We start from the raw sequence: 26,933 nt of genomic DNA, 5'->3' as shown, positions 1-26,933 counted from the left end.
GCTGTTCTGGGAAGTTGGTGAACTCCATAAGGGTTGTTTCACCCAGATAGTGTAGTTAATACCAACTTTGGTCATGTTGGTTCAACAGAGGATACTGCTCAACTCAGGGTGAGGAGCCAAATGCTCTGGACCATTGGATCCATGGGGTATTGAGGTTCCTGATGGACCATTGGATCCACAAAATATGGATGTTTTTGAAGGATCCTTCAGCGGACTAGAAGGAAAATACTAAATGTTCTTTCAGTGTGAGTGGTGGACAGGGCATATTTACTGTTGCCTGCCAGATGTCATCAGACAACAGCATCAGATCTGTTGATTAATAAATTATTAGCATTTTCAATTAAAATTTAAGTATCATTATTTATGACAATCCAAGGCAACATCATACTTGTTGAAGAACAATAATCATATCTGTTGATAAACTGATCATATCCATGTACCAACACCATTGGTGGATAAACTATATATTGACAGTACCAATCAAAGAACAATACCATTTGTCATATCTGCTGATGAACTTGGTGTGCATGTCTAGACTAGGTTTTTAAATCATTTGGTTTAAGCTGTGTGTGTGTTGTGTGTGTGAAAAACTGATGTATGGTTATAAGTGTAGAGTGCCCAAAATTACATAAAATAAACATCTCACTCACTCGCACTCCTGATATGTGTCTTTGACAAAATACATTGTTATCCTGTTACAGCAAGATCTCTGAATTTTTGAAAACCACCCAGCTACTAAATACTTCAATAATGAAAACTGTTCAAACATTGGCATAATGAAAAGTGTTCAACTATTGGCAGATATCTCTGACTTTGTTCAACACCAGCAAACTATTGGCAGATATCTCTGACTTTGTTCAACACCAGCAAACTATTGGCAGATATCCATGACTTTGTTCAACACCAGCAAACTATTGGCAGATATCCATGATTTTGTTCAACACCAGAAAACTATTGGTTGATATCCATGACTTTGTTCAACACAAGCAAACTATTGGCAGATATCTTTGACTTTGTTCAACATCAGGAAACTATTGGCAGATATCTCTGACTTTGTTCAACACCAGCAAACTATTGGCAGATATCCATGACTTTGTTCAACACCAGCAAACTATTGGCTGATATCCAGGACTTTATTCAACACCAGCAAACTATTGGCATATATCTCTGACTTTGTTCAACACCAGCAAACTATTGGCAGATATCCATGACTTTGTTCAACACAAGCAAACTACTGGCAGATATCCACCTTTGTTCAACACCAGCAAACTAATGGCATATATCTGTTACTTTGTTTAACACCAGAAAACTATTGGCAGATATCCCTGACTTTGTTCAACACCAGCAAACTATTGGCAGATATCCATGACTTTGTTCAACACCAGCAAACTATTAGCAGGTATCCATGATTTTGTTCAACACCAGCAAACTATTGGCAGATATCCATGACTTTGTTCAACACCAGCAAACTACTGGCAGATATCCATGACTTTGTTCAACACCAGCAAACTACTGGCTGATATCCATGACTTTGTTCAACACCAGCAAACTATTGGCTGACATGCATGACTTTGTTCAACACCAGCAAACTATTGGATGATAGGCATGACTTTGTTCAACACCAGTAAACTATTGGCTGATATCCATGACTTTGTTCAACACCTGCAAACTATTGGCAGATATCCCTGACTTTGTTCAACACCAGCAAACTCTTGGCAGATATCCATGATTCTGTTCAACACCAGTTGATATCCATGACTTTGTTCAACACCAGCAAACTATTGGCAGATATCCCTGACTTTGATCAACACCAGCAAACTATTGGCAGATATCTCTGACTTTGTTCAACACCAGCAAACTATTGGCTGATATCCATGACTTTATTCAACACCAGCAAACTATTGGCAGATATCTCTGACTTTGTTCAACACCAGCAAACTATTGGCAGATATCCATGACTTTGTTCAACACCAGCAAACTAATGGCACATATCTGTTACTTTGTTTAACACCAGCAAACTATTGGCTGATATGCATGACTTTGTTCAACACCAGCAAACTATTGGCAGATATCCATGACTTTGTTCAACACCAGCAAACTATTGGCTGATATCCATGACTTTATTCAACACCAGCAAACTATTGGCAGATATCTCTGACTTTGTTCAACACCAGCAAACTATTGGCAGATATCCATGACTTTGTTCAACACAAGCAAACTATTGGCAGATATTCGACTTTGTTCAACACCAGCAAACTATTGGCTGATATCCATGACTTTGTTCAACACCAGCAAACTATTGGCAGATATCCATGACTTTCTTCAACACCAGCAAACTAATGGCATATATCTGTTACTTTGTTTAACACCAGCAAACTATTGGCAGATATCCATGACTTTGTTCAACACCATCAAACTATTGGCAGGTATCCATGACTTTGTTCAAAACCAGCAAACTATTGGCAGATATCCATGACTTTGTTCAACACCAGCAAACTATTGGCAGATATGCATGACTTTGTTCAACACCAGCAAACTATTGGCTGATATCCAAGACTTTGTTCAACACCAGAAAACTATTGGCAGATATCCATGACTTTGTTCAACACCAGCAAACTAATGGCATATATCTGTTACTTTGTTAAACACCAGCAAACTATTGGCAGATATCCATGACTTTATTCAACACCAGCAAACTATTGGCAGATATCCCTGACTTTGTTCAACACCAGCAAACTATTGGCTGATATCCATGACTTTGTTCAACACCAGCAAACTATTGGCAGATATCCATGACTTTCTTCAACATCAGCAAACTAATGGCATATATCTGTTACTTTGTTTAACACCAGAAAACTATTGACAGATATCCCTGACTTTGTTCAACACCAGCAAACTATTGGCAGATATCCATGACTTTCTTCAACACCAGCAAACTATTGGCAGATATCCATGACTTTGTTCAACACCAGCAAACTATTGGCAGGTATCCATGACTTTGTTCAACACCAGCAAACTATTGGCAGATATCCATGACTTTGTTCAACACCAGCAAACTATTGGCAGATATCCATGACTTTGTTCAACACCAGCAAACTATTGGCAGATATGCATGACTTTGTTCAACACCAGCAAACTATTGGCTGATATCCATGACTTTGTTCAACACCAGCAAACTATTGGCTGATATCCAAGACTTTGTTCAACACCAGCAAACTATTGGCTGATATCCAAGACTTTGTTCAACACCAGAAAACTATTGGCAGATATCCATGACTTTGTTCAACACCAGCAAACTAATGGCATATATCTGTTACTTTGTTAAACACCAGCAAACTATTGGCAGATATCCATGACTTTGTTCAACACCAGCAAACTATTGGCAGATATGCATGACTTTGTTCAACACCAGCAAACTATTGGCTGATATCCATGACTTTGTTCAACACCAGCAAACTATTGGCTGATATCCATGACTTTGTTCAACACCAGCAAACTATTGGCTGATATCTAAGACTTTGTTCAACACCAGAAAACTATTGGCAGATATCCATGACTTTGTTCAACACCAGCAAACTAATGGCATATATCTGTTACTTTGTTAAACACCAGCAAACTATTGGCAGATATCCATGACTTTATTCAACACCAGCAAACTATTGGCAGATATCCCTGACTTTGTTAAACACCAGCAAACTATTGGCAGATATCCATGACTTTGTTCAACACCTGCAAACTATTGGCAGATATCCATGACTTTGTTCAACACCAGCAAACTATTGGCAGATATCCCTGACTTTGTTCAACACCAGCAAACTATTGGCAGATATCCATGACTTTGTTCAACACCAGCAAACTATTGGCTATTATCCATGACTTTGTTCAACACCAGAAAACTATTGGCAGATATCCATGACTTTGTTCAACACCAGTAAACTAATGGCATATATCCATGACTTTGTTCAACACCAGTGAACTAATAGCAGATATCCCTAACTTTGTTCAACACCAGCAAGCTAATGGCATATATCTGTTACTTTGTTCAACACCAGCAAACTATTGGCAGATATCCCTGACTTTGTTCAACACCAGAAAACTATTGGCTGATATCCATGACTTTGTTCAACACCAGCAAACTATTGGCATATATCTGTTACTTTGTTCAACACCAGAAAACTATTGGCTGATATCTGGGACTTCCATCATATGTAAGAAACTGGGACACATTATGCACAGCACTATCATATCACAACTTACTTAGAGATTGCCAGCATGGTTTCTGGAAAAGAAGGTCATCACATCCTATGTATACAGGACCTAGCCTGGATAAAACATCAATGATGTCTTTAAGGCCTTTAACATCTCTTGATTGTTGTTGTTGTAGGGTTTAACGCCATTTTTCAGCACACGATAGGCTATACATGGCGGCCAGTATTAATGGTGGGGGAAGAACCCAGGAAAACCTCCGGAAAGAACCACTGACCCACAAGAAGCTACTGGCAGGATTTCTCACATACCCACATTGGCTGAATCCGAGACTCAAACCCACGCAGACAGAGGTGAGATGGCAGTGATCCATAACGGAGAGCGCTTTAGACCATTTGGGGCCCTTAAAATCTCTTGATAAAGCTTCCTTAATATGGTGTAATGAACAAAATACATCACTCGGCTGAGAACTGTGTCTCCAGCTGTACACAAAAAGTTGTTCTAGATGATATTAAGACCTTCTCCTAATGCACATATTTGAGCCTTCCTCCTAATCCTGGCATACATCAATGAATTGCTGGAGTGTACCTCTGCAGATGATTGACTTTTGCACAGAATTATCCATTCTGAAGGACCTTGACACAGAGTGGAATCCAAATGGCAATAGCAGTAGTATAAAGTATCACGCTGTCACCATCTCTAGTGACCTGCATAAGCATGCTAACAATGAGTTAATCCTGTCATGGCTTTCTTAATGCACGATATCCAGCCCTCCACAAGCTAAGGAACAAGACTCTTATTAGACCCATACATGGATAATTGGAACACAGACAAAGCATTACATTAACAACATCAAGCAACCCAGTATGTTAAACAAGACTAACAGTGGACTAGCTCTGTAACATCAATACTCAAAGATCAGGAATGGGTCAGCCTGAAAAAAAAAGGACCATTCTAGAGTGACCACGCTGTACTAATTAATTACCCACCACATAACTCAGATACCTGCCTGGTCATACCTAACAATTACTTCATCTGAGGCTAGAGGTTATGAAATACTGGAATTTCACAAAAATATCTGTCTTCAAGAACAACTTCTTTGCCCACTGCCATCATGTAGAATAGCCTCCACAAGTGCCTGATCAGGCAGCAATTGTTGGAATCCATTCAAATTGTACTGGCCAGTTTCTGTTGTTTTTAACCTGTATAAAGTGGTCCACTCCCAACCGTGAGTCTACTTATTGATGGATGAAATTTAGAAAGAAGCTAATTATCAGAGTGCATGCTATACAAAGTGCAAGTTGCACAAGGAGTGCATGCTATACAAAGTGCAAGTTACACAAGGAGTGCATGATATACAAAGAGTGCCTGCTATATACAGTGTGCATGTTATGCCTACTGTATATATAATATATGCAGATATGTATAGTGTATGCTCTTCACAGATTGTATGTCATATAATGAGTACATGCTCTATATATATATATATATATATATATATATATATATATACACACAGAGTGCATGTTATGCCTACTGTATACACGTTATATTGCATAGTGTATGCTGTTCAAAGAATGTATTATATATACAGGGGAAAGACTACTCACAATACATATTCTGGATTCCATGGTAGCATTGACACAAACACTGGAGAAAATCTTCCTTTCTGGGGTGTACTGAAAACTCACTTCATCTAACTCCAATATAGGGGGAGATAACTTATCACACTCTGGAAATCTGCAAGTATTAAACACATATGGATCTAATCTAATGTCAATATCAAAATAGTATGTATGCATGATTAAAATTTTTAATGTAGCTTTAACAATTTTTCAGTCATATCGCTATGATGTCTGCAGTGTGGCAGTTTATACTGATGTCCAGCTATTGGGCATCATGGCGCAGACATGTATTAGGATGTCCCACCAAGTCACATTATCCTGGCACCAGGTCGACCAGTCCTAACACTAACCTCTTAATGCTGAGTGCCAAGCATAAATCTAGAACAAGACATAAAGTCTGAAAGGATTGCAGATGTTCATTTTCACTGCAATAACCTAATGGTTTTAAACAAAACTTTATCTGTACCTACTTATTACCATAATATAATTACACAACTTTTCTGAGGTGAATATTAAGTTTTATCAGGAAAAGTGAAGGTCAATATAGTGAATTTAAGAGTTCATAAAACTTAAACAAAAGAGTCAACAATTGTTTCCATATATGACTTTGTGCAAAATTTTGAATTTGGAAAATTCCTCTTGACAAACACAGAGCAAAGGTCAACATTGTAAATTAACTAATTCAAATAACTTAATATGTACTGAGAAAAGAGTCTACAATTGTTTAATTACATGATTTAGTGCTAAGCTTTCAAATATAACCTTTTTCAGAGGAAATATTATTCCAAAAGCATGATGCTGTAAAAATACATTACATACATGTAAAATATGTCACAACAATGCTGTTGTTGTGGTGGAGTTTAACGCGATTTTTCAGCACACGATAGGCTATACATGGTGGCCAGTATTAATGGTGGAGGAAGAACCCGGGAAAACCCCAGAAAGAACCACTAACCCACGAGAAGCTACTGGCAAGCTTTCTCACACACTGGCTGAATCCAAGACTCGAACCAGCGCAGACAGAGGTGAGATGGCACTGATCCATAATGGAGAGCGCTTTAGACCACTCGGGACCCCCTCACAACAATGCAATACAATTATCATTTCATCAAAATGATGTTATGTCAGTTCAATCAAAAAATCATTTCACCCAAGTAATGTAGTAATTTTAAATGAAGTAAACAATACATATAACACACTTTCCCTATTGTTTTTAAACCTTGTACAGGGTAAAAAGGTAGAAACACAGCAAAGATAAATCAGTGCACAGTTTCTACATTTATTTGTCTTTCTTAAAATTATGAAGCTATTGATCTTTGTAAAATGACAATTTGTAAATAAATATTAACATTAATTAATATTAATATTAGTGGTGGAATTAATTAAAAAATTCAATCACTAATCACAAAATTGCAAGGACCAGCATTTAATTACGATTTTCAATAACTGCTTATAAACTATGAGTTTTTCTTTACAAAATGTTTATAAATTATTTTATTATTTGATAGCTGTCAGTCCATCACAACCCAACATGTTTCTTTGATAAATGATAGACCATTTCAGACATCTACTCTTAGGCCTGTTCCAGTAGAACATATGTGGGACCCAGGGAAGGCACTTTTGATGTGAGGTACTCACCTATAGATGCAATTTAGATTTTTTTAATTACCCTTTTAAGAAATTCTATGAAATTAAAGTACCCAATCATATATTTTTTAAAAACCTGCCTTCCCAAAGTACCATATATGTTTAAATGGAACAGACCTTACTGCACACTGATCACCAGTATAAGTAAATTAGATAGCATGTTTAAGTTAACATGATGAATGTGATAAATTCATGAATTTAGTGCAAAGAGCAATTATTCTAAGTATGCAAAAATGACATTTTCATTGGAAAATACAGAAAATACAGAAAATCACTCCAACTGATTAAAATACATGTCAGATGGATAAGTTCACCATTCTTTATATTTCAATTAATTATTATTAAATTCTTTTTCTGATTCTGATTATTATAAATATTACTGTATAGAATTATTTAGTCGGCACACTGAATATACTTACTTTAATATTACTTCTGGCTCTTTTTCTACAGCCTTCAACTCCGGCCTTATAAAACAAGAAAATAGTATCAAGTTATAATGCTGATGTATCAAACTTGATGCCGTTAACAAATCTATTATTAATGGAATATTGGTCAGGTACTGTCTCCACAGCCTCTTTTATTTTGGAGAATGCAAGGGTTGTAATACCTTGATAATTAATGAAAATATCATCAAGAGTTATTTCAGGAATTTAGTAAAATCACAGAGATGATACTGAACATGATTAGTAACTATGTTTAATTAAAGACTTTCAATAAGAGATTACTTCATTGATCTATGTACACATCACATTTGCTGATTACACTTAACTGCCTGTGATTATTTTTCTAAGCAGAACACAAAATTAAAGTGACACATTGAAGAGTAGAGCATATATTCACTTACAAATCAAATCCAACTACAAAGACTCAGATCTTCCATTGCATAATGTGCCAACACATCTGGGTCTATGCAGTCTGACAGGAGTAATCAGCAGAAAAAACAAAAGAAGCACTGATCTGTTGGTGCACATGTGATAGCAGCTCAAGGTCTATGTTATTTGTAACTGGGACTGATTTATAAGTGAGAATAGACAGTAAATGACTTGGCATAATTAACAGACAAATATAGTAGAGTAAAGTACTTACAATTTTTCTAATAACTTAAGTTTACTTTGAACTTGTGATGCCCTGTTTGCATTGTATCTAAACCTGTCGATGAATATCTGAAATTAAAAAACAAAATGGGCATGAATAATAATACTGCACGACTTTTTGTAAGCAACACAAAAAGAGATTATTTTTAAAAGTGAACAAATATGCACGAACACTGATTAAAGATAATACAGAATACACATGTACTGAACTCAACACCAATATGAAAATAACAAAGTGAATTACATGATATACTTCAGAATCTAAATATATGTATTATAAATAGTCTAGTATAGTATTCCATCTCCCAGCAAACTATGGTCCTCTATAAAAGATGTGTGGTCATGAATCCCTTTTCACTGTTTAAAAATAGCATTATGTATAAAATACCACAATCACAATCAAGAAGAAAATATCATTTTCTCCAGGCACTGTCATGGAAGATTAGATGAGTTAGAGTTACTGTAAGAAATGTCATCAACCTGTATATGATCTCTATATTGCTTCTGTGCTTCATATTCTTTCTGCTGGTTCTTTAATCTATCCTCTCGTGTTTTGTGGAAAACTTCATAATTGCCCCGATAATTATCTATCATCCTTGAATGAAGATGTAAAATATCTGTAGAAACTGAGTCCAGGAAAGATCTGTCGTGAGATACAACCAATAAAGTACTGGGCCAAGTCTGAAAAAAAGTAGAATACTTTTAGATCCTCACTTTCACATGACTTCCATTTATAAATTTAAGCAAAAATACATTTTTTAAATTCAAACTTGGTTTTTGTTAGTGTAAAATTTTGTTGCAAAGTATTATTCCGTTTTTTTCTTCATCAGTTAGAAATTATGAGAATAATAAAAAGGTACAAATATGGGTTCAGCAGAATACTATTTCTCGTGCATAGAACTGTTTTCTGCTGTGAAACAGTAATTTCACTGAGTTTAGGTCTGTTTTATATGTAGGATTGTTATTGTTGTTGTAGGGTTTAACTCCATTTTTCAGCACACAATAGGCTATACATGGAGGCCAGTATTAAAAGTGGAGGAAGAACCCGGGAAATGCCCGGAAAGAACCTCCTACCCTCGAGAAGCTACTGGCAAGCTTTCTCACGGACCAACCTTGGCTGAATCCGAGACTTGAACCTACACAGACAGAGGTGAGATGGCAGTGATCCATAACAGGGAGCGCTTTAAACCACTCGGGGTCCCTATGTGTACGATTGTGTTTTCCACTGTGAAAGAGTCATTCCAGTGTGTTTAGGTCTGTTTTATATGTGTAGGATTGTGTTTTCCACTGTGAAACATTCATTCCAGTGTGTTTAGGTCTGTTTTATATGTGTAGGATTGTGTTTTCCACTGTAAAACATTCATTCCAGTGTGTTTAGGTCTTTATACCACTATGAAATACTCATATTCCAATAGTGTGGGAATGTGTTTTCAAATGTAAAAAAAATCCATATCACTCATATTGCTATATATGTCTGTTATATGACTATGAAAAATTGATAGGTGGCAACCTGATTATTCTTGGAGATTTCAACTTTCACTTTGACTGTCCCGGAAACTCAAATACATCAAAACTCATAGATTCCAATAATGTTTTCAACCTCAATCAGTTAGTTAACCAACCCACCCATAAACATGGTCACATTTTAGACTGCATTCTTCATAGACCTGATGATAACATTTTACGGTCCTCCCTGGTATCCCATGACCTTGCATTAGATCACCTCTGCATTATATTGATGTATGAGTCCCTAACCTCTACCTTTATCTGCTACTAAGAGAAACCTCTGTATGTTAAATAGAACCAAACTAATACACGACATCCAAGCTAACCTAACAACTTGCTTACCTCCTACCGCACAACAACTCGATAACTGCCTGTGTTCATTGCTTGACAAACATGCCCCAGCTACCAAGTGCAGAGTATCAATTCAAAAGTGTTCTCCATGGTATAGCAGTGTTAGGGACCAGCTTCGCACTGCTAAAAGAGACCGCCGTAAAGCTGAGAGGCTCTGGCTTTCCACCAGACTCACTATTCATAAGCAAATCTATGAAGCCACTATAAAGAATGTCACAAATATAGTCCATGCAGTGAAATCAGCCCACTACACTACTAAGATCATGTTCCAGCTGCAAAGAGCTCTTCGATATTATTGACAAACTAATGTCAATGAACAAATGTACACCACTTCCAACTACCTTCTCTCCAGTCGACCTTCTGGACATGTTTGCAAATTTCTTCCATGACAAAGTATAACCTTGACATCACAATTTCAACTGACTCATCATCACCATACACTTGGGATACAGAATTTGAGTGGCAACCATTAACATCATTTGAACCTGTTGCTATGGATTTCACATGTACAATCCTGATGAAGAGTGCACCAAAGTCATGTGAACTTGATCCAATTCCAACATCACTGCTGCTTGAGTGCTTAGATCCAGTATTGCCTTCACTAACTGATGTTATTAATACCTCTCTCTCATCTGGGGAATTCCCATCATTTTTCAAAACTGCCATTGTAAAACTTCTGTTGAAGAAACCAACACTAGACCATAACGATTTAAAGAACTACCGCCCAGTTTCTAATCTCCCATTCATATAAAAAATCTTAGAAAAGGTTGTTCTATCCCAGCTTGTATCTCATCTAAATTCAAACAGTCTTATTAACAATGTACAATCTGCATATCGCCCTTGCCACAGTACTGAAACTACTCTTCTAAAAGTAGTTAATGGCATTCTCTCTGCGTTGGACAGTGGAAAGATTACAGTCCTCACCCTCCTTGATTTGTGTGCAGCATTTGACACAACAGACCATCATATATTACTTCACCGTCTCCAGCATGTATTTGGCATTCATGATACAGCCTTACAGTGGTTCAAGTCCTACTTGGTCAACAGGACACAAATTGTATCTGCAAATGGAATACACTCCAGCCCAGTTGATCTATGTTGTGGTGTTCCACAGGGGTATGTTCTTTGACCTGTTCTCTTCATTCTGTACACTCAGTCACTCTCAAGTGTCATAGATCATCATCCAGTGTCTCACCAATTGTACGCTGATGACACCCAAATATACAAATCTAGCCACCCAACTGAAGTCAATGCTACCATCCAAGGCATAGAGAGGTGCATTTCTGATGTGAAATGGATGACATGTAACAAGCTGCAGATGAATGATGATAAAACTGAGGCCATTCTGATCACAACACAAAGACTTTCTCATTCACATCCTTTACCTCAAACAATAAATATCAGCAACACCAACATTAAATTCACACAATCAGTACGAAACCAAGGTGTTACTCTGGACACTACTCTCACATGAACATATGAAAGGCTGCATATCTTGAGCTGAAACGCGTCAGCTCAATTCGCAAATATCATTCAGCTGATGCCACTAAAACACTTGTGTGTTCATTAGTACTTTCAAGACTGGACTATTGTAATTCAATTCTGTCTGGTTTATCTCAATATTTGCTCCAGAAACTTCAAAAAGTTCAAAACACAGCTGCTCGGATCATACTTAGAGTACCACGATCAGAGCACACCTCCCCGCTGCTCTGTACTCTACACTGGCTATCCATTCGATCCAGAATCAAACACAAAATTTGTTTTCTGTGCTACGTTTCACTGTTGGACTCTAGTCCAACATACCTATCCGACCTCACCCATGTGTAGACACCAGCAAGATACTTACGCTCCTCTTCTGACAATCGTATATTCATTATTCCCACTATGAAAACAAAGTCATATGGACAGCATTCTTTTGCAAACCAAAGCCCAGCAACGTGGAATGAATTGCCCTCTGAACTTAGACACAAAAACACAGTGATGACATACATGAGGGCTCTCAAAATGCACTTATTTCGACTGCAAGAACAAACTTAAAGCCTTAATAATGTTTCCTACCTTAAATATTCTCATGTTTTTTAAAATGTTTTCTAATTTCATGGTGTTTGTTTCTGTAATCATATCATTATATGTTTCATCATCTTATAGGTGTTGTCTAATGTTGCAAAGCGCTTAGAGCTTCTAAAGATTAGGCGCTATACAGAGTCCTCATTATTATTATTATTATATGTATTATTGTTTTCCACTGTGAGGAACCAATGAAGAGTTACTGCCCTTCCTCAAACGATTACTATCGTACCTCAAATGCATTTTGATTGGTGCGTCACCATCCTAGCTTACATCTAACAGTTAAATTACATAATAAATATTTTAATTTTTCCAAGTTTAACCTTAATTGTATGGACCATTTTTATTCAGATTATTTAAATATTGCAAGAATTGTTTTAATGAAAACTCTCTGTCAACGCTACTATGTATACAGTGCTAAGAATATTTTCAAGATGGCTATAGTACCATGCTGGAGATCAGCAGATTACCATTATTAGAACTAGCTAAATAGTGATATAGTATTTTAGTGAAAACCCAATGATGGTACAAATGTCCATTTAGATGGAGCCATATAATGACATTCAGAGATCATTTTAATACTGTGAGAAAGTAGCAGTTTCATAACTAGAAGAAAATTTGATTAAGGCCAGGTTTTCGTTGTTGTTTTAGGATTAACACCATTTCTGAGTGCAAGATAGTCTATATATGGCATCCAGTATAACTGGTGGCGGAAGAACAAGGGAAAACCCTGGTAAGAATAACCAACCCATAACTGCCAACCTTTCAGGCTCACAATTAGTGAAAACAGGGATAAAAAGTCGTGAATTTGGACAATAATTTGTGAAAAATACCATGACAATAACTCCATCCACTCTGACCGTCAATACTACACTATATCAAGTTCGCAATATAAAACTAAAACACTACATATATGCAGAAATATTTATTTATCAAGACATGATACTGTGGCAGACTTGAACTTCCTCAACTGCTTGATCGTAAATTTGTTTTCTAAACAGTTCAGACTTCTTGCCGGCTGGTTGATCTTGGGGACTAAAATTACTGACAAATTTTCTGCTGCTAAGGAGGGCTTAAAGTCTTATTTTTCCTCACTAGAGAAAATACACTTTCGCTTGCACTGTTGCTGTGAGGAATGCACAGGAGCTGCAGCACTTTTGGTCCTTCCACAGGAAAATTTGGAAGTGATTTTTGAGTCCGGCAACATTTTCAGAACAAATGTTTAGCATGGTCTCCAGCTGATAAAGGTAGATTATGTTCGACAAGAAAACTCACAAATAATGCGTCAGCATTGGTAGCCTGCATTTCTTCCGCCAACTGTTTAAAATATTGTCGGAGCTGAAATCTGCGAATTCTTAATTTTCCCAACTTCTACGTGCTTTTTGCAACCGACATACTTCCTCACATCATCTCTGCGATGGCACACTGAGTGCAAAAAGCATGATGAATATCAATGTTTAATGGCGGAATGCACGGCCAATTTTTGATATATTCCAAATTAAACTTCACTTTTTGAGTAATACATATTTTTCTTGGTGGTGAAGACATTTTCAAAATCGTACATGCGATGCTGAACCGTAACTCAAACCAGTGTTGGTGACGCATGCGCGGAGCAAATTTCCGGTTAGGCCCCAGTTTCTCTCAAAAGCATTTGTAAAACTACTCTTATACATATAGATTAAAATAGGTTAAAATGCTTGCTACCGAGCCAACTATACTAATCGGCTGTAGATCTACTAATATCGCGACCAGCAGTACTGGACCGTTTTGGCAACTACAAATATCACAACTAGCGCTTAACAGGAAATCGGTTATTTTATTAAAGATTTAAAATAATTGAGGATTGGAGAATTCGTGAATTTTTGGCTTGCGGCGTGAATCCGTGAATCGCTGAAAAAGTCATGAAATTCACACCAAATTCGTTTTTGTAGAAAAATCTGAGTTAAAAAATGTGTAAACAGTTTAAAAATTGCTGCAATGGGCTCAAAACTCCAATCATATCACTAATTACAAATATAAATATGAATCTTAATCATCTGTTTAGGTGGTTTTCATGTAACTGTTCTAATAAGGGTCACAATATGAAAAAGACATAACATTTATCACGTCACCTGTGATGTTCCACTGCAGTCATCATAACACGTGACAGAACAATCCTCATGACTATGACCTCTAACTTTTTAACCATCCTATTTTCTGTTAATATGGGAAAAATCTGACAATGATACCAGAATCCCCAGAATACTGAATAAGCCCCTGCGTGTAAGCCCCATACATTTGGGCAATCATGAAGGACCATCTTTTATTTTCTAAGGGATCAGCCCAAAGTGGGACACAGTGTGGAGAGGGAGGTGTAAATCTGTCAATGGCATCAGGTAAGTATTACATCATTAAAATTAGTTTTATCCCCCCCCCCAATCTAGTAATATCTTACCTGATGCTAATGCACAGCTGTATTTATCAGTTATGTGGGAGGTGTGATGATCCCAAAACTAGCAAATAATAAACACAAGGAACACTCACCCTCAAAGGAGAGGAGACTGCTAAGAGATGGACACAATGGACCACTTTCTCAGCAAAGGTAAAAGGAGGAGAGTGTAGTGTGAGAGTACCAAAATGGCGCTCTCTCCCAAGGATGAATGAGTTGGAAAGGCCCATGAGGTAGTAATAGCATAAACCTAGCAGGCTTTAATTTTCATAAAGGACAGGTCCCTATCTATAAGGGATTGGTAAACTCTCTTGATAATTAATGCACTCCAGAATTGTGGAAGCTGAAATATCAACTGAACCTTTAAAGGGTAGGAAAGGACATTTTCTACCTTTTCTTCTCAGCCTTAGAAGCCGCTAAGTAAAAACAGAAAACTAACTGAGCTTAAAAATCTTGGTAATCCCCAGCACAGATATGGCTGAGACTGGGGATCTCAATTGGGAATGGAGTAACCAAAGGAAGCTGGTATTTAGCTAGAAAACCTGGTTGGCAAAGGAGAGAAACTGACTAATTATTCCAACTGATGCTAAGGTGAGCAAGAAGACTGTCTGGTAAGATACTTAAAGGAAGTTTCACCGAAAGATTAATTGGGGGGTGGGGTGATTTAGAGACCACAAGACACAAGAAAGATTTCATTTAGGCACTGGAGAGCTAGACACTTGTCTCTGTAGTTTGAATTATCTGGACAGGTCTGCCAAGTAAGAATCTGTCCTAAAGCAGGGCCCTTTTAAGATACAGCTTGACAGTCCCTTATAGTAGAAACTGAGCATTGTTTCTCCAAAAAGGAAGAGAAAGAAATCGTCTACTGCACTCATAGAGGGACAGCAAAGATTGACCTGCTTTCTACTACACCAATCACACAAGATATTCCATCTGGTGTCATATAACTCAGAGGTAAATCTTCTGACTGAATGATGTGATTGATTTTAAAAAATTTCTTTGCAGAGATTGTTTGAGGAGCTAAGCATCAGGGTGTAGACTCTGAGGGCTGTTGTGAAGGAGAGAGTCCAACAGAAGGTCCCTCTTCTGAGGTAAGGTTTTGGAATGGTCCACCAGCAGATCAAGAATATCAATGAATAATGATCGCTGGGGCCACAGAAGCAAGATGATTTGAGCCATGGAGTGCCTGACTTTGTGAAGGACTGTGGGATCATCCTGAAAGGACTATTCTGTCTTACATATAATGACCTTTCTCCATATGTTATTTCATTAATTACTGGTGATGTGTGTCCTCTTATCCACCCAATTTTATCCCATTTATTCATTATGTTTGAACAGTATGTAAATAACAAATTATTCTTAATTCAAAAAGTTATATATTTGATTAAGTTTCACTGTTTTGCATTTACTAAAATAAATGTATTTTTGGCAAACATGATTTTTTAAATTCAAGGTCTTGTCAAGGTTAATAAATCAGATTTTGTTAAAATTTAAGAAGCTTGCAAGGCAACCGATCAATTTCAAGATTTTTCATGGTTGTATGATTTATGATTTATACAGCTCTGAACAATTTATTTACTCACAAAGAGTAAACGATTTACTATGTGACAGTGACCATTTACACCTTAATCTGTAATATCCAAGTAAGCACCAGGTACAATGGTTAATCTTATAGGTCTAATGTCTATACTTATATCAATGACAAGTTTTACTGCCCCTAACAATCATGGAAACTGATATCTATGACCTTGACATTTACCCCATAGCAATGTTTATATCCCATGGAAAAAACATAGTTTCTTTGCTTAATGAAAATGTATCCAAGGCAATAATAAATATGAAGCCTGATCTAAGGCTTAAATGACTAATCATCAACAAAAGAAATTAAACAATTGCTCCTTGTGACCTTATCCTTCATCTTCCTTGTCCATCCACCTGTATGAATATTCCTTCCCATCTGATGTCAAGTTTGAAGATTATCTACAGATTAAAACAGGAGACAGTACCCTTCTAGAAAATTTTGACAAAAAATTTACCATGGTTGGATGGACAGGCAGTCATTGTAACTGTTATGAAATGCATTCTGCATATCCCTCCAAAGGTAAGAAAAAAAATGTGAAAACAAATCCGGAAAAATGCTTAAAGGGCCTTACAATCCAAGCTGTTATCTGCTTTTAACCATGAAAAAGTATGCAAATTTAAGGACTCTATGATGAACAGTATTTATGATATAATGGTGAAACAGCTTTGGTAGTGAAGTAGGAAAACAATATTGCCCTCTGTTATTAGTGGGGTTTAAGGAATAAGAAGGAAAATAATTCAATAACCTATGCCTCTAAACCATGTTCATGAGGTCTATGAACTCAAATTTTTATTTCATGCCCTGTTCCATGTATGGTCTATGAACTCAAATTTTTATTTCATGCCCTGTTCCATGTATGGTCTATGAACCCAAGTTTTATTTCATGCCCTGTTCCATGTATGGTCTATGAACCCAAATTTTTATTTCATGCCCTGTTCCATGTATGGTCCATGAACCCAAATTTTTATTTCATGACCTGTTCCATGTATGGTCTATGAACCCAAGTTTTTATTTCATGACCTGTTCCATGTATGGTCTATGAACCCAAGTTTTTATTTCATGCCCTGTTCCATGTATGGTCTATGAACCCAAGTTTTTATTTCATGCCCTGTTCCATGTATGGTCTATGAACCCAAATTTTTATTTCATGCCATGTTCCATGTATGGTCTACGAACCCAAAATTTTTATTTCATGCCCTGTTCCATGTATTTTTATTTCATGCCCTGTTCCATGTATGGTCTATGAACCCAAGTTTGTAAGTCAACTAAGGTGGTAGCTTTTTCATCAGTTAGCGAATTTCTGGACATACAATGCTTTTACTGTTATGAAGAAAAGAAAAAAAACTGCAGCAAAACTTACCTGTAAGTAATTTTCCAGCCATATAATTGCCTTCATGTCTAACATGTTTGTGGGTTCTGAAAACAATAAATCAGATGGTGAGTGACTAGAAGGAATCACTAACTCAATAGGCTGTGACATGGATTACTTTATAATCAGGATGTTATTATACACTGATATATTCTTGTCGAATTCACAATGAGGATGATATTCAAAACAAATTCAGATGAGTGATACTACACAGAATTGAGAGTTCCTTCATATATATCCATTTGCAATTCACTGCCCCATGCACAAAAGAGTATAGCATGCTTACTATAATCAGACGTGTGCTCAGAATTAGTCATTTCAATCAACGCATGTTGGTCATTTATAAACAACAACATCCAGGCAATGGACAATGAAAAAAGAAAGATCCCCTCCTACATGAAATGGCAATGTCTATGAGCTATAACCATGGTCATACACTTCTTCAAAGTGCCTCTTAGAGAATGACTCTCCAGTACTAATATAAAACATCTTGACAATACTGTGATATCATAAAAAAAAAGAACAGCACAACTTTAAGCTTACAAGTACATCACTAATTTAAACATGCAGTTTTCAGTCTGGAATCAATGACAGCTGATTTAATGCATAACATTTTACTGGGTAATTCAGGCATCTTTCTAAAGCTACTGAAACAACAAAATTTCATTTTGAAAGAAAATAAAAAATAAAAGAAAGGAATGTGTAAATTACTTTAGAAGCAAAATACAAGACATTGTTGTATCTAAAAGAGCCAGAAGTAAAATGTTAAAATTTGAGGGTTTTTAAATAGGCTTTTTCAGGGTTTTTAATTTTTGGGAGGTTCAAGACATAAAGCAGTCATAAGGTTATCTCCATGACGAGTATAATATTTATAATAGTCTGATAAAGTTTGCTTTGAGTTTATGTCCAATTAAAATGAAAAATAAAGATAAAGTGAAAATAAATAGTCATTTAAAAACATATACTTAGCAAGTATCAGTAAATTCAAGTGCTTTGTTGACCACTAGGATAGCCCAATGAAAAACTGTATGCAGAAAAGGATTTTTGTGGGGTTAGGAATTAGCTGTTCATCAGTTTTTTAAGGCCGTTTTTAGGCATCTAAGGTGAAAATTAAATTTTAGGTTTTTCTAGGCTTTTGAGGTCAGCTTCTAACCGGGTCTAATCTTCTAGTGCTGAAACAAGTTTATTGTTACCTGTATCCATGATTTGTTTTCAGCTTCAATGAACTAAACCAAAGATAGAATCATTATGTGAATTATAAAACCTTTCAAAATGTGTAAAATGTAAAAAGTAAAATTTGAAAAAGTGAAAAATTACTATGAATTTTTTTTCTTTTTCTTTTGATAACCTTTTCTGGTTAGGCAAAGCCAGGCATTTTTTTATGGTACTTAAATTTGTTGATTTAGGAAGTAAGCATTATTGTCTTTACAGGTTAGGTTTTCTACAACATGGCAACAGTTTCTATTTTACAGTTTTTGTTGAGGTCATGTTGTGTTGATGCAAACCAAGTCAAACTCTTTGTCCATGGACATATCTTGGAGGATGGTCCAGGTTGTTTTATGGAGATAGGTCATTGAATTTTTAATTTGCTCCAATGACAAAAACCATTAAAAAAAAGGAAACCCATGAAAAGAGTGATTTTACAATATATAAAAAGTTCATGTACTCACCATCAAGTAACAATAAATCAGGCCTGAAATATAGACAAAACAAAATATTCATTTTTACGTCATTTTGTCTCTGACTGTAAACAAAAAATATGATCAACTAGAGTATAATAAACTAGAGTGTAATAAACTAGAGTATAATAAGCTAGAGTGTAATAAATCAGAGTATAATCAACTAAGTATATTCAACATGAGTATATATATATATAATATAATCAACCAAAGTATAATCAATAGGGGGTATAATCAACTAGAATATAATCTATGGGGGTATAATCAACTTGAGTGTAATCAACCAGAGTATAATCAACTGAGTATATTACACTAGAGTATATATAGAATATAATCAACCATAGTATAATCAATAGGTGGTATAATCAACCAGAGTATAATCAACAGGGGGAATAATCAACTAGAGTGTAATCAACCAGAGTGTAATCAACCAGAGTATAATCAACTGAGTATATTCAACTGGAGTGTATAAAGAATATAATCAACCATATTATAATCAATAGGTGGTATAATCAACAGGGGGTATAATCAATTAGAGTATACTCAATAGGGGGTATAATCAACGAGAGTGTAATTAACCAGAGTATATTCAACTAAAGTATATATAGAATATAATCAAACAGAGTATTATCAACCAGAGAAAAGTCATTAGGGGATATAATCAACCAGAGTTTAATCAATAGGGGGTATAATCAACGAGATTATAATCAATAGGGGGTTGTTGTTGTTGTTGGGTTTAACGCCATTTTTCAGCACACGATAGGCTATACATGGCGGCCAGTATTAATGGTGGAGGACGAACCCGGGAAAACCCCGGAAAGAACCACTGACCCTCGAGAAGCTACTGGCAAGCTTTCTCATATATCCACATTGGCCGAATCTGAGACTCGAACCTACGCAGACAGAGGTGAGATGGCAGTGATCCGTAACGGAGAGCGCATTAGACCACTCGGCCACTCAGGGCCCCCAATAGGGGGTATAATCAACCAGAGTATAATCAATGTGGGTATAATCAGAGCTTAATTAATAGGGGGCATACTCAACCAGAGTATAATCAATAACGGGTACAATCAACCAGAGTAGAATCAACCAGAGTATAATCAACTAGAGTATATTCAGCTATACTATAATCAATTAGAGTAAAATTAACCAGAGCATAGAGTATAATCAACCAGAATATAATCAACTTGGGTATAGTCAGATATAGTATAATCAGAGTATAATCAACTAGAATAAAATTAACTAGAGTAAAATCAACCAGAACATAATCAACTAGAATAAAATTAACTAGAGTATAATCAACAATTCCAAAACAGTAGTCATTGTAAATATTATCATGCAGAAAATAAATCGAGTCAAAATTGATCTTGGCACTTGATCCATTAAAAGGTCTTTTGGCACTCTTTCATCTTTATATCTGAACTTTTGATCATTTAAATGTTGCCATCTGAACTTTTAACTGGCAATATATAGGAGCGTTGTGCTGACACCCTACAAAACCACCTACTTACTTACCTACTCTGACAAGCCATAAAGACTTCACAGCATAACAAAGAACAATTTGTTCAGTCATATCAAAGGAGAGGTAAATAACTTGACAACAGATTTAACTTTTTTGTATACATTTTTAACATCACTGTTCTTATAATCTGCTTGAAAAATTTTTATCATTGTCTTTCCAAGAAGCCAGATTTAAACATTTAGCAGAAGAAGGTAACAGATGTGACATGTTTGGATAAGCTTAAAAAACCCAACACCACATGCAATGGATCATGATGGAGACATCTTGATTGGGAAACATGAAGGCTTGTCAAGAAATTTTATTGGCTTAGAAATTGTTATGGAAAGCAGAACAATACTGTCTTAAGTAACCAACAACTATGCTTCACAGTGTATGAAATTTTGAAGACTGAGTAGGCAGAGAAACATGATACACTGATGGTATCATCATTACGATTTTCAAGGTTTTACTGCAGAAGATGTTAAGTATAAAACCAAACCTGACTGATAAACAAAATGATCATTGATGTGTTAATTGCCTTATACAAATCATACCTGGAAAACAAGGCCCTTGCCAGAGCTAACCTCATCCGCCAGCCTCCAGAGAATTCTCTGAAATAAAAATTTAAAGTATAAATAGTCTACCTTCTTTTCTGGAAAAGCTGAATCTCTATGTAATTAAGTATAACCAGAAACAGACGCCATCACAAATATTCACACTTTTATTTGTGCTCACATGCCCCTAATCTTTTGCGCAGAAACCAGAATCTGAAGTCTTCAATTTCAACTTTACTGAATATTATACTAAATACGATTATTCTAGATGAATTGCTGTAAGCGAGTTCAGATTATGATAAGTGTCCACAATATTCATGACCTTTGACCCTTTTATCCCCCTGGGTATTGCATCCAGGCCATATGCTACTCATCCTTGTACAAAACTTATTCCAAGTATTATCACCTTCCTCAATCAGAATTCCCAGAGTTTAGGGTACACGGAAAACATCATTCCAGATACTGTAGTCCCCCTCTTCTACGGCCACCCCTATTACAGCAGGGAAGTGGCCTTATAATGAGGGTGGCCTTTCTAGAGGGGGATGACAAATGCGAATAGTAAATACATATGAGGAAAGTCACAAGTACATTTAATTCTAAAACATTTAATATTTTCATTAAAATATCACATGCATGTTGTGAAATAAATGTAAAACAAACCGTTTCATCATTTTAAAAGAATGATATGAATAGCCAGCCGTTGGTATAGTTTTAAAAATATAATTATGTTACAGATCACATCATCTGTCACTTTGTTGGTAACAGTCTAAAAAAACAAACCAGTCTTGTCACAATTAAAAATATCCTTGCAGTCATATCCCCTGCATATATCGTTTAGTCTTTTGTTCCAATCTTCGACAACTTCATTATTAACATCAGCTGATTCTCCACTAAGGACAGAGCACTTAATATTGTGTCGCACTTGAAATCTGTGCAACCATCTGTTACTTGCGGTAAAGTCGTCATATCCCAATTCAACTGACAAAATTGTTGCTTTTTCTTGTCAGTCAAATCAGGATACAAACATCTCCTGGTTCAAACAATCTTCCTTTCTCCATCCATTTCACCTTCCCACTTCTGCAGAATTGTTTCCTTATCTTTCATGATATTGTTTATCTGAGTCTTTCCGACATTAGTTTTCTGCAAGGATCCTCGACCCCCCCCCCTTTCTCGGTCAGTTGAATTACTTTCACTTTCTCTTATAAACTGAGAATTTTTCTTTTCTTCGATGACATGTTGATCTTTTTGCAGTAAGTTATTCATGTTGCCAACTACGATACTCATAAAACAATTTTTTATGCATCTAAACAAATTGCTGTGTTTTTAAAGGAAGTGATCTTGTGACGTGACTCGTTAGTCGCAGTCTGGTACCCTATTGTTTTTATACATTTCTTTACACTAAGTGAGAGAAGCCAAAACTGCTTCGATATGTACCATTAACATCACGCAGAGTTGACCTCACGGCCGAAATTTTGACAATTATTGTCAGTAGTCTTAGCCACTAATTATCAAACTGAACAAGCTCAACATCTTACTAAGGGAAGCCATAAAGGCTTTCAAACCATTTTCCTGCTGACTCGTGAATGTACATCGATACTGCCACTTCTCAGCTGTTACTACTGTTCAATAATTGTAATCTTAACAATTATCAAAGTGACTAAACCGGACATCTTATGATAACACAGCAGTATGTCTAATTGGATTACATGTACTTACCCTTTTGTATGGATTAAAATTTGAATCTTTCTTGGCTTTATGGAATAAATGCGGCTTCTCATGAGGCGTAAATGATATTATATTAACCTTAGTGGTACATGTACATTAGTCAACACTTCTTTCAGTAACGAAAACCTGACATCGGGAAACAGAAATCAGATTACTCAACACGTTATGAATAAAATACTGGTTCTGGATACATATTAAAATAAAATGCGGCCGCTTGTGAGGGGTAAGTTTTATATTATTGCACTAATAAGCTGGCCGCTGGTCGCGTTAGCCGGGTGGCCTTTTGAACACAAACTCATCGGTGCCAACGGATTCTGGCCGTAAGGAGCGGGTGGCCATTGGTCAGGGGGTTGTTCAAGAGGGGGTCTACTGTATAATCATATTCTTTGATCAGAATAGACACAGATTAGGTTACAAGGAAAATATCATTCCATGTCTTCCTTCCTCAAACAGTATAGATGAAGTTCAGGTTGCAAGCAAAATAGTGTGCCAAAATATCATTACCTTTGTCAATCAATCAAGACAGCATTCAGGTTACAAGAAACCATCATGCCCATTAAAAGTTCTGGTTACTTAGATATTTAGATGAAGAACAAGAAAAAATCCCAATAGATTACATAGCAAATAAAATACACTAGGTTCAACAGTTCTTTAAATTCTTAATTCCAACTAAAGTACAAGTACAACTACTGGAGATCGGAGTCTGCTTGTATGACACTCACATATCATATGAAGAACAAAATACAATGGAAGGATAAAAAGTAGACCAAGTAGAATAGTCACAATCTTTTCTTTAAATTCTATGCTCAAAAATATAATTTGCATGCATGACCACACTACAACCACTAATTTTTTAAGTACTAAGTTCTTTAACATGGTAAGCAATTTCCTTTTTGACAGTTTCTCTTTCTTCAATGCAAAGCTTGTGTAACAAAGAAGATTTTCTGGTAGCTTGTGCCTTCTCATATAATTTGTCTGATGTCTTCTCGAGCTGCTGGATGCTGTCCTCAATCCTTTGCTTCTTTTTCTTCAACTCCTCCAGAGCTTCAAGGGTCTGTTTTCTTCTAGCTGTCTGTGTACCTGATTTGGCCTTCAAATGCTCATCCTCAAGATTCTGTATGTATCTTTACCTAGCTAACTTGCAGGACATCAGAAGTTCCTCTGCAATTTGAACATTTGCCAGACACAACACTTACAAACAAACAAAAATCAACAGGATGGAATTTTGATTGAGATTCAGAGTACAGCCCTGTTATTTGATAAAGGCACATTTGAAGAATGTTTTATACTGGAGGTAAAAACCACCATTATTTCACTTTCAAGTATATGGAAAATTAAATACTAGGTCTTGTATTATTATTTTGACACCAATTGGGGTTGAACACACACTTTCCAGGCAATTTACTCCAAGTGAAATGGGTAAGCTCTCGCAGAAAATTATCCAGATAAATCTTCTGTATTCTCAATGCAATGCACACTTATTTATCCTTTGGAATGTATGAATGCAGCCTCCTGAATATTTTGTAGTGATTGGAGTTTATGCAGATGCCGAAGCCCACCTTCTCTCTCAGACACACTTCACGAAAACACATTGGTTGACCTCGTATATAGCTGTTTGCATAACCTATATTATACCTACAACACTGATTCAGAGGACAGATACCTGAAGCATTGTCTTATTGTGAGGGGACAGATACCTGTAGCTGTGCATGGCTCACCCAAAAAAAGTTTTTGATACCAATAAGGAGTGGAGAGACTTTACAAGAGATTAAGATCATAACATCAAGACATACCAACATTCAGAGACACATAATAAGACAGAGAACTGGAAAACAAGGGAATAATAAAGATGGCAACCAAAGTATATACAATATGAAATTCAGTGAGAGACAAAACAAGCAAATGAGAGCTTAGTACTGTAGGCTTCACTGAGTCAAGTGACCTAGCCTGACCTGGATGTGGCACTGAGCCCTTGACCCTTGCATTACAAGTCTGACATGCTAAAATCTGGGCTATCATGGATACCCAAAACAAGAAAACAGACTGCCAAGTTACTGTTCAAAGCCAAGCATCTCTGGTGTGATCTGTTAAAATGAGTGATAGACAGCTAACAAATGTGAGTGAAGAAAATGACATACTAGCAGAAACATAATCATCCTGACTTAAGATGAGAGAGAGAAAGAGACACACATCCAGATAAACAGACAAAATGAAGACTACTCACTTGGTACGTTGACATTGCATTGCCTGTGTGAATCCAAGACCATTTAGAATGACAGCTGCTCTGGCAGGGGCCTTGTCTGCTTCCATGGCTTCCAACTCATGGTAGATCTCAGACAGCCGAGCAGACAACTGGTTATCTCCCTTGCCAAGACTGGAATGTTAAAAATACCTTATTAAATATTTGGTAAAACAACATGGGTGTGGTGATGGAAGTGAAACTCTTTATACAATCCAAGCATTTCACACCAATATTAGTGGTGACAAAGAAATACCTTCATAAATAATACATACACCAAACTGATAATCAAGAGCAATTTTCATTAGCTTTATCTTTTTGTAGAAGAAAAGTTTGAGATACTTTCAATAGTTATATTATTCACAGGGACTCATTTTCAAAAAAAAAACTGTTTCCCTTTACCCTCATTTGTGTATCCAAGACCTCAACATTTTTAATTTGACCCCCAGTTTTGATACTGACAGGATTTTTGCACCCCTAGAGAAACACTGGAATTAAGGAAGAAAAAGTGACATGGAAGGTAACTCCAAAATATTTCAACCATGCAAAATGACTGAAAAATTTCTTACACCTTGATACTTGATATGCTGCATGCAGCTTTTGACAAATTACATCTAATTTTGGGACTGGGGTGGTAGAAGGAAAGGGCTGTACAAATAGACAAACACCAGTCTTAAGACACATTAAACAGTCATCAATACAGATAACAAATTCATTTAAAGAAACCATTTTTCTTCCATCAGTCTGAGTGACAATGGTCCTAAAATGAATAGGCTTCTTTTTTACCCTATGTGCAAGACATCCTCAAAATTTGTGAACTGTAGATGGTGAACAACTAATGATATTGTGGAGAAAATCAAATTTATAACACATAACATAAAAACAATATGCCTTATGGTGGGCATATAACAAAAACAAAAAGAACTGTAAAAGAAAAGCTTATTCACAAACTTGAACACGGGTTTACAATATTTCTAGAGTATTAGTTAGAAAACACATTTCTGGATCTTACTTTTCCATTTTCATTAACCAGACTTGCCTGGAAGTAACATTTTTTTTAAAAATAACCCTTAAGTAACTGCCACTAGAGTTAGGTTTGGTTTTGTGGTTTTAATACCATTTTTCAGCTCATGATAGACTAAACATGGTGGCCACTTTGGTGGAGGATGAACCAGGAAAAACCTGGCAAGAAACACCAACCCATGGGAAGCTACTAGCAAGCATACCTGCTTACCAATGTTGGCCAAGACAAGACCCAAATCCTAACAAATACAAATAAGATGTCAGTGATTTGTAACAGCAAGCACCTCAGACCACTCTTGTTGGGAATTGCAAAATGTCTGATACTGTGGTATTTATC

The 26,933-nt window shown here is 36.3% G+C and overlaps 1 protein-coding gene across 1 annotated transcript in view; it reads right to left on the bottom strand.

Annotated features, from left to right (window-relative positions):
- LOC149781201 (ATP-binding cassette sub-family F member 3-like) overlaps window positions 1-26,933 on the bottom strand; it is a 60,784-nt gene that overhangs the window by 8,767 nt on the left and 25,084 nt on the right. Inside the window, exons 8-15 of the mRNA XM_089935263.1 lie at window positions 25,559-25,708; window positions 21,610-21,666; window positions 19,546-19,568; window positions 17,867-17,922; window positions 9,053-9,253; window positions 8,565-8,641; window positions 7,898-7,942; window positions 5,817-5,946 (exon numbers count right to left, since the gene is read on the bottom strand). Coding sequence (XP_089791389.1) covers window positions 5,817-5,946; window positions 7,898-7,942; window positions 8,565-8,641; window positions 9,053-9,253; window positions 17,867-17,922; window positions 19,546-19,568; window positions 21,610-21,666; window positions 25,559-25,708 — 739 coding nt within the window. The remainder of the gene's footprint in view (window positions 1-5,816; window positions 5,947-7,897; window positions 7,943-8,564; window positions 8,642-9,052; window positions 9,254-17,866; window positions 17,923-19,545; window positions 19,569-21,609; window positions 21,667-25,558; window positions 25,709-26,933) is intronic.

Source organism: Sinohyriopsis cumingii, chromosome 15, assembly GCF_028554795.1.
Source record: "Sinohyriopsis cumingii isolate HCF-2022 chromosome 15, ASM2855479v2, whole genome shotgun sequence".
NCBI classification, from domain to species: Eukaryota; Metazoa; Mollusca; class Bivalvia; order Unionida; family Unionidae; genus Sinohyriopsis; species Sinohyriopsis cumingii.
This window is presented reverse-complemented; position numbering and strand designations above follow the sequence as displayed.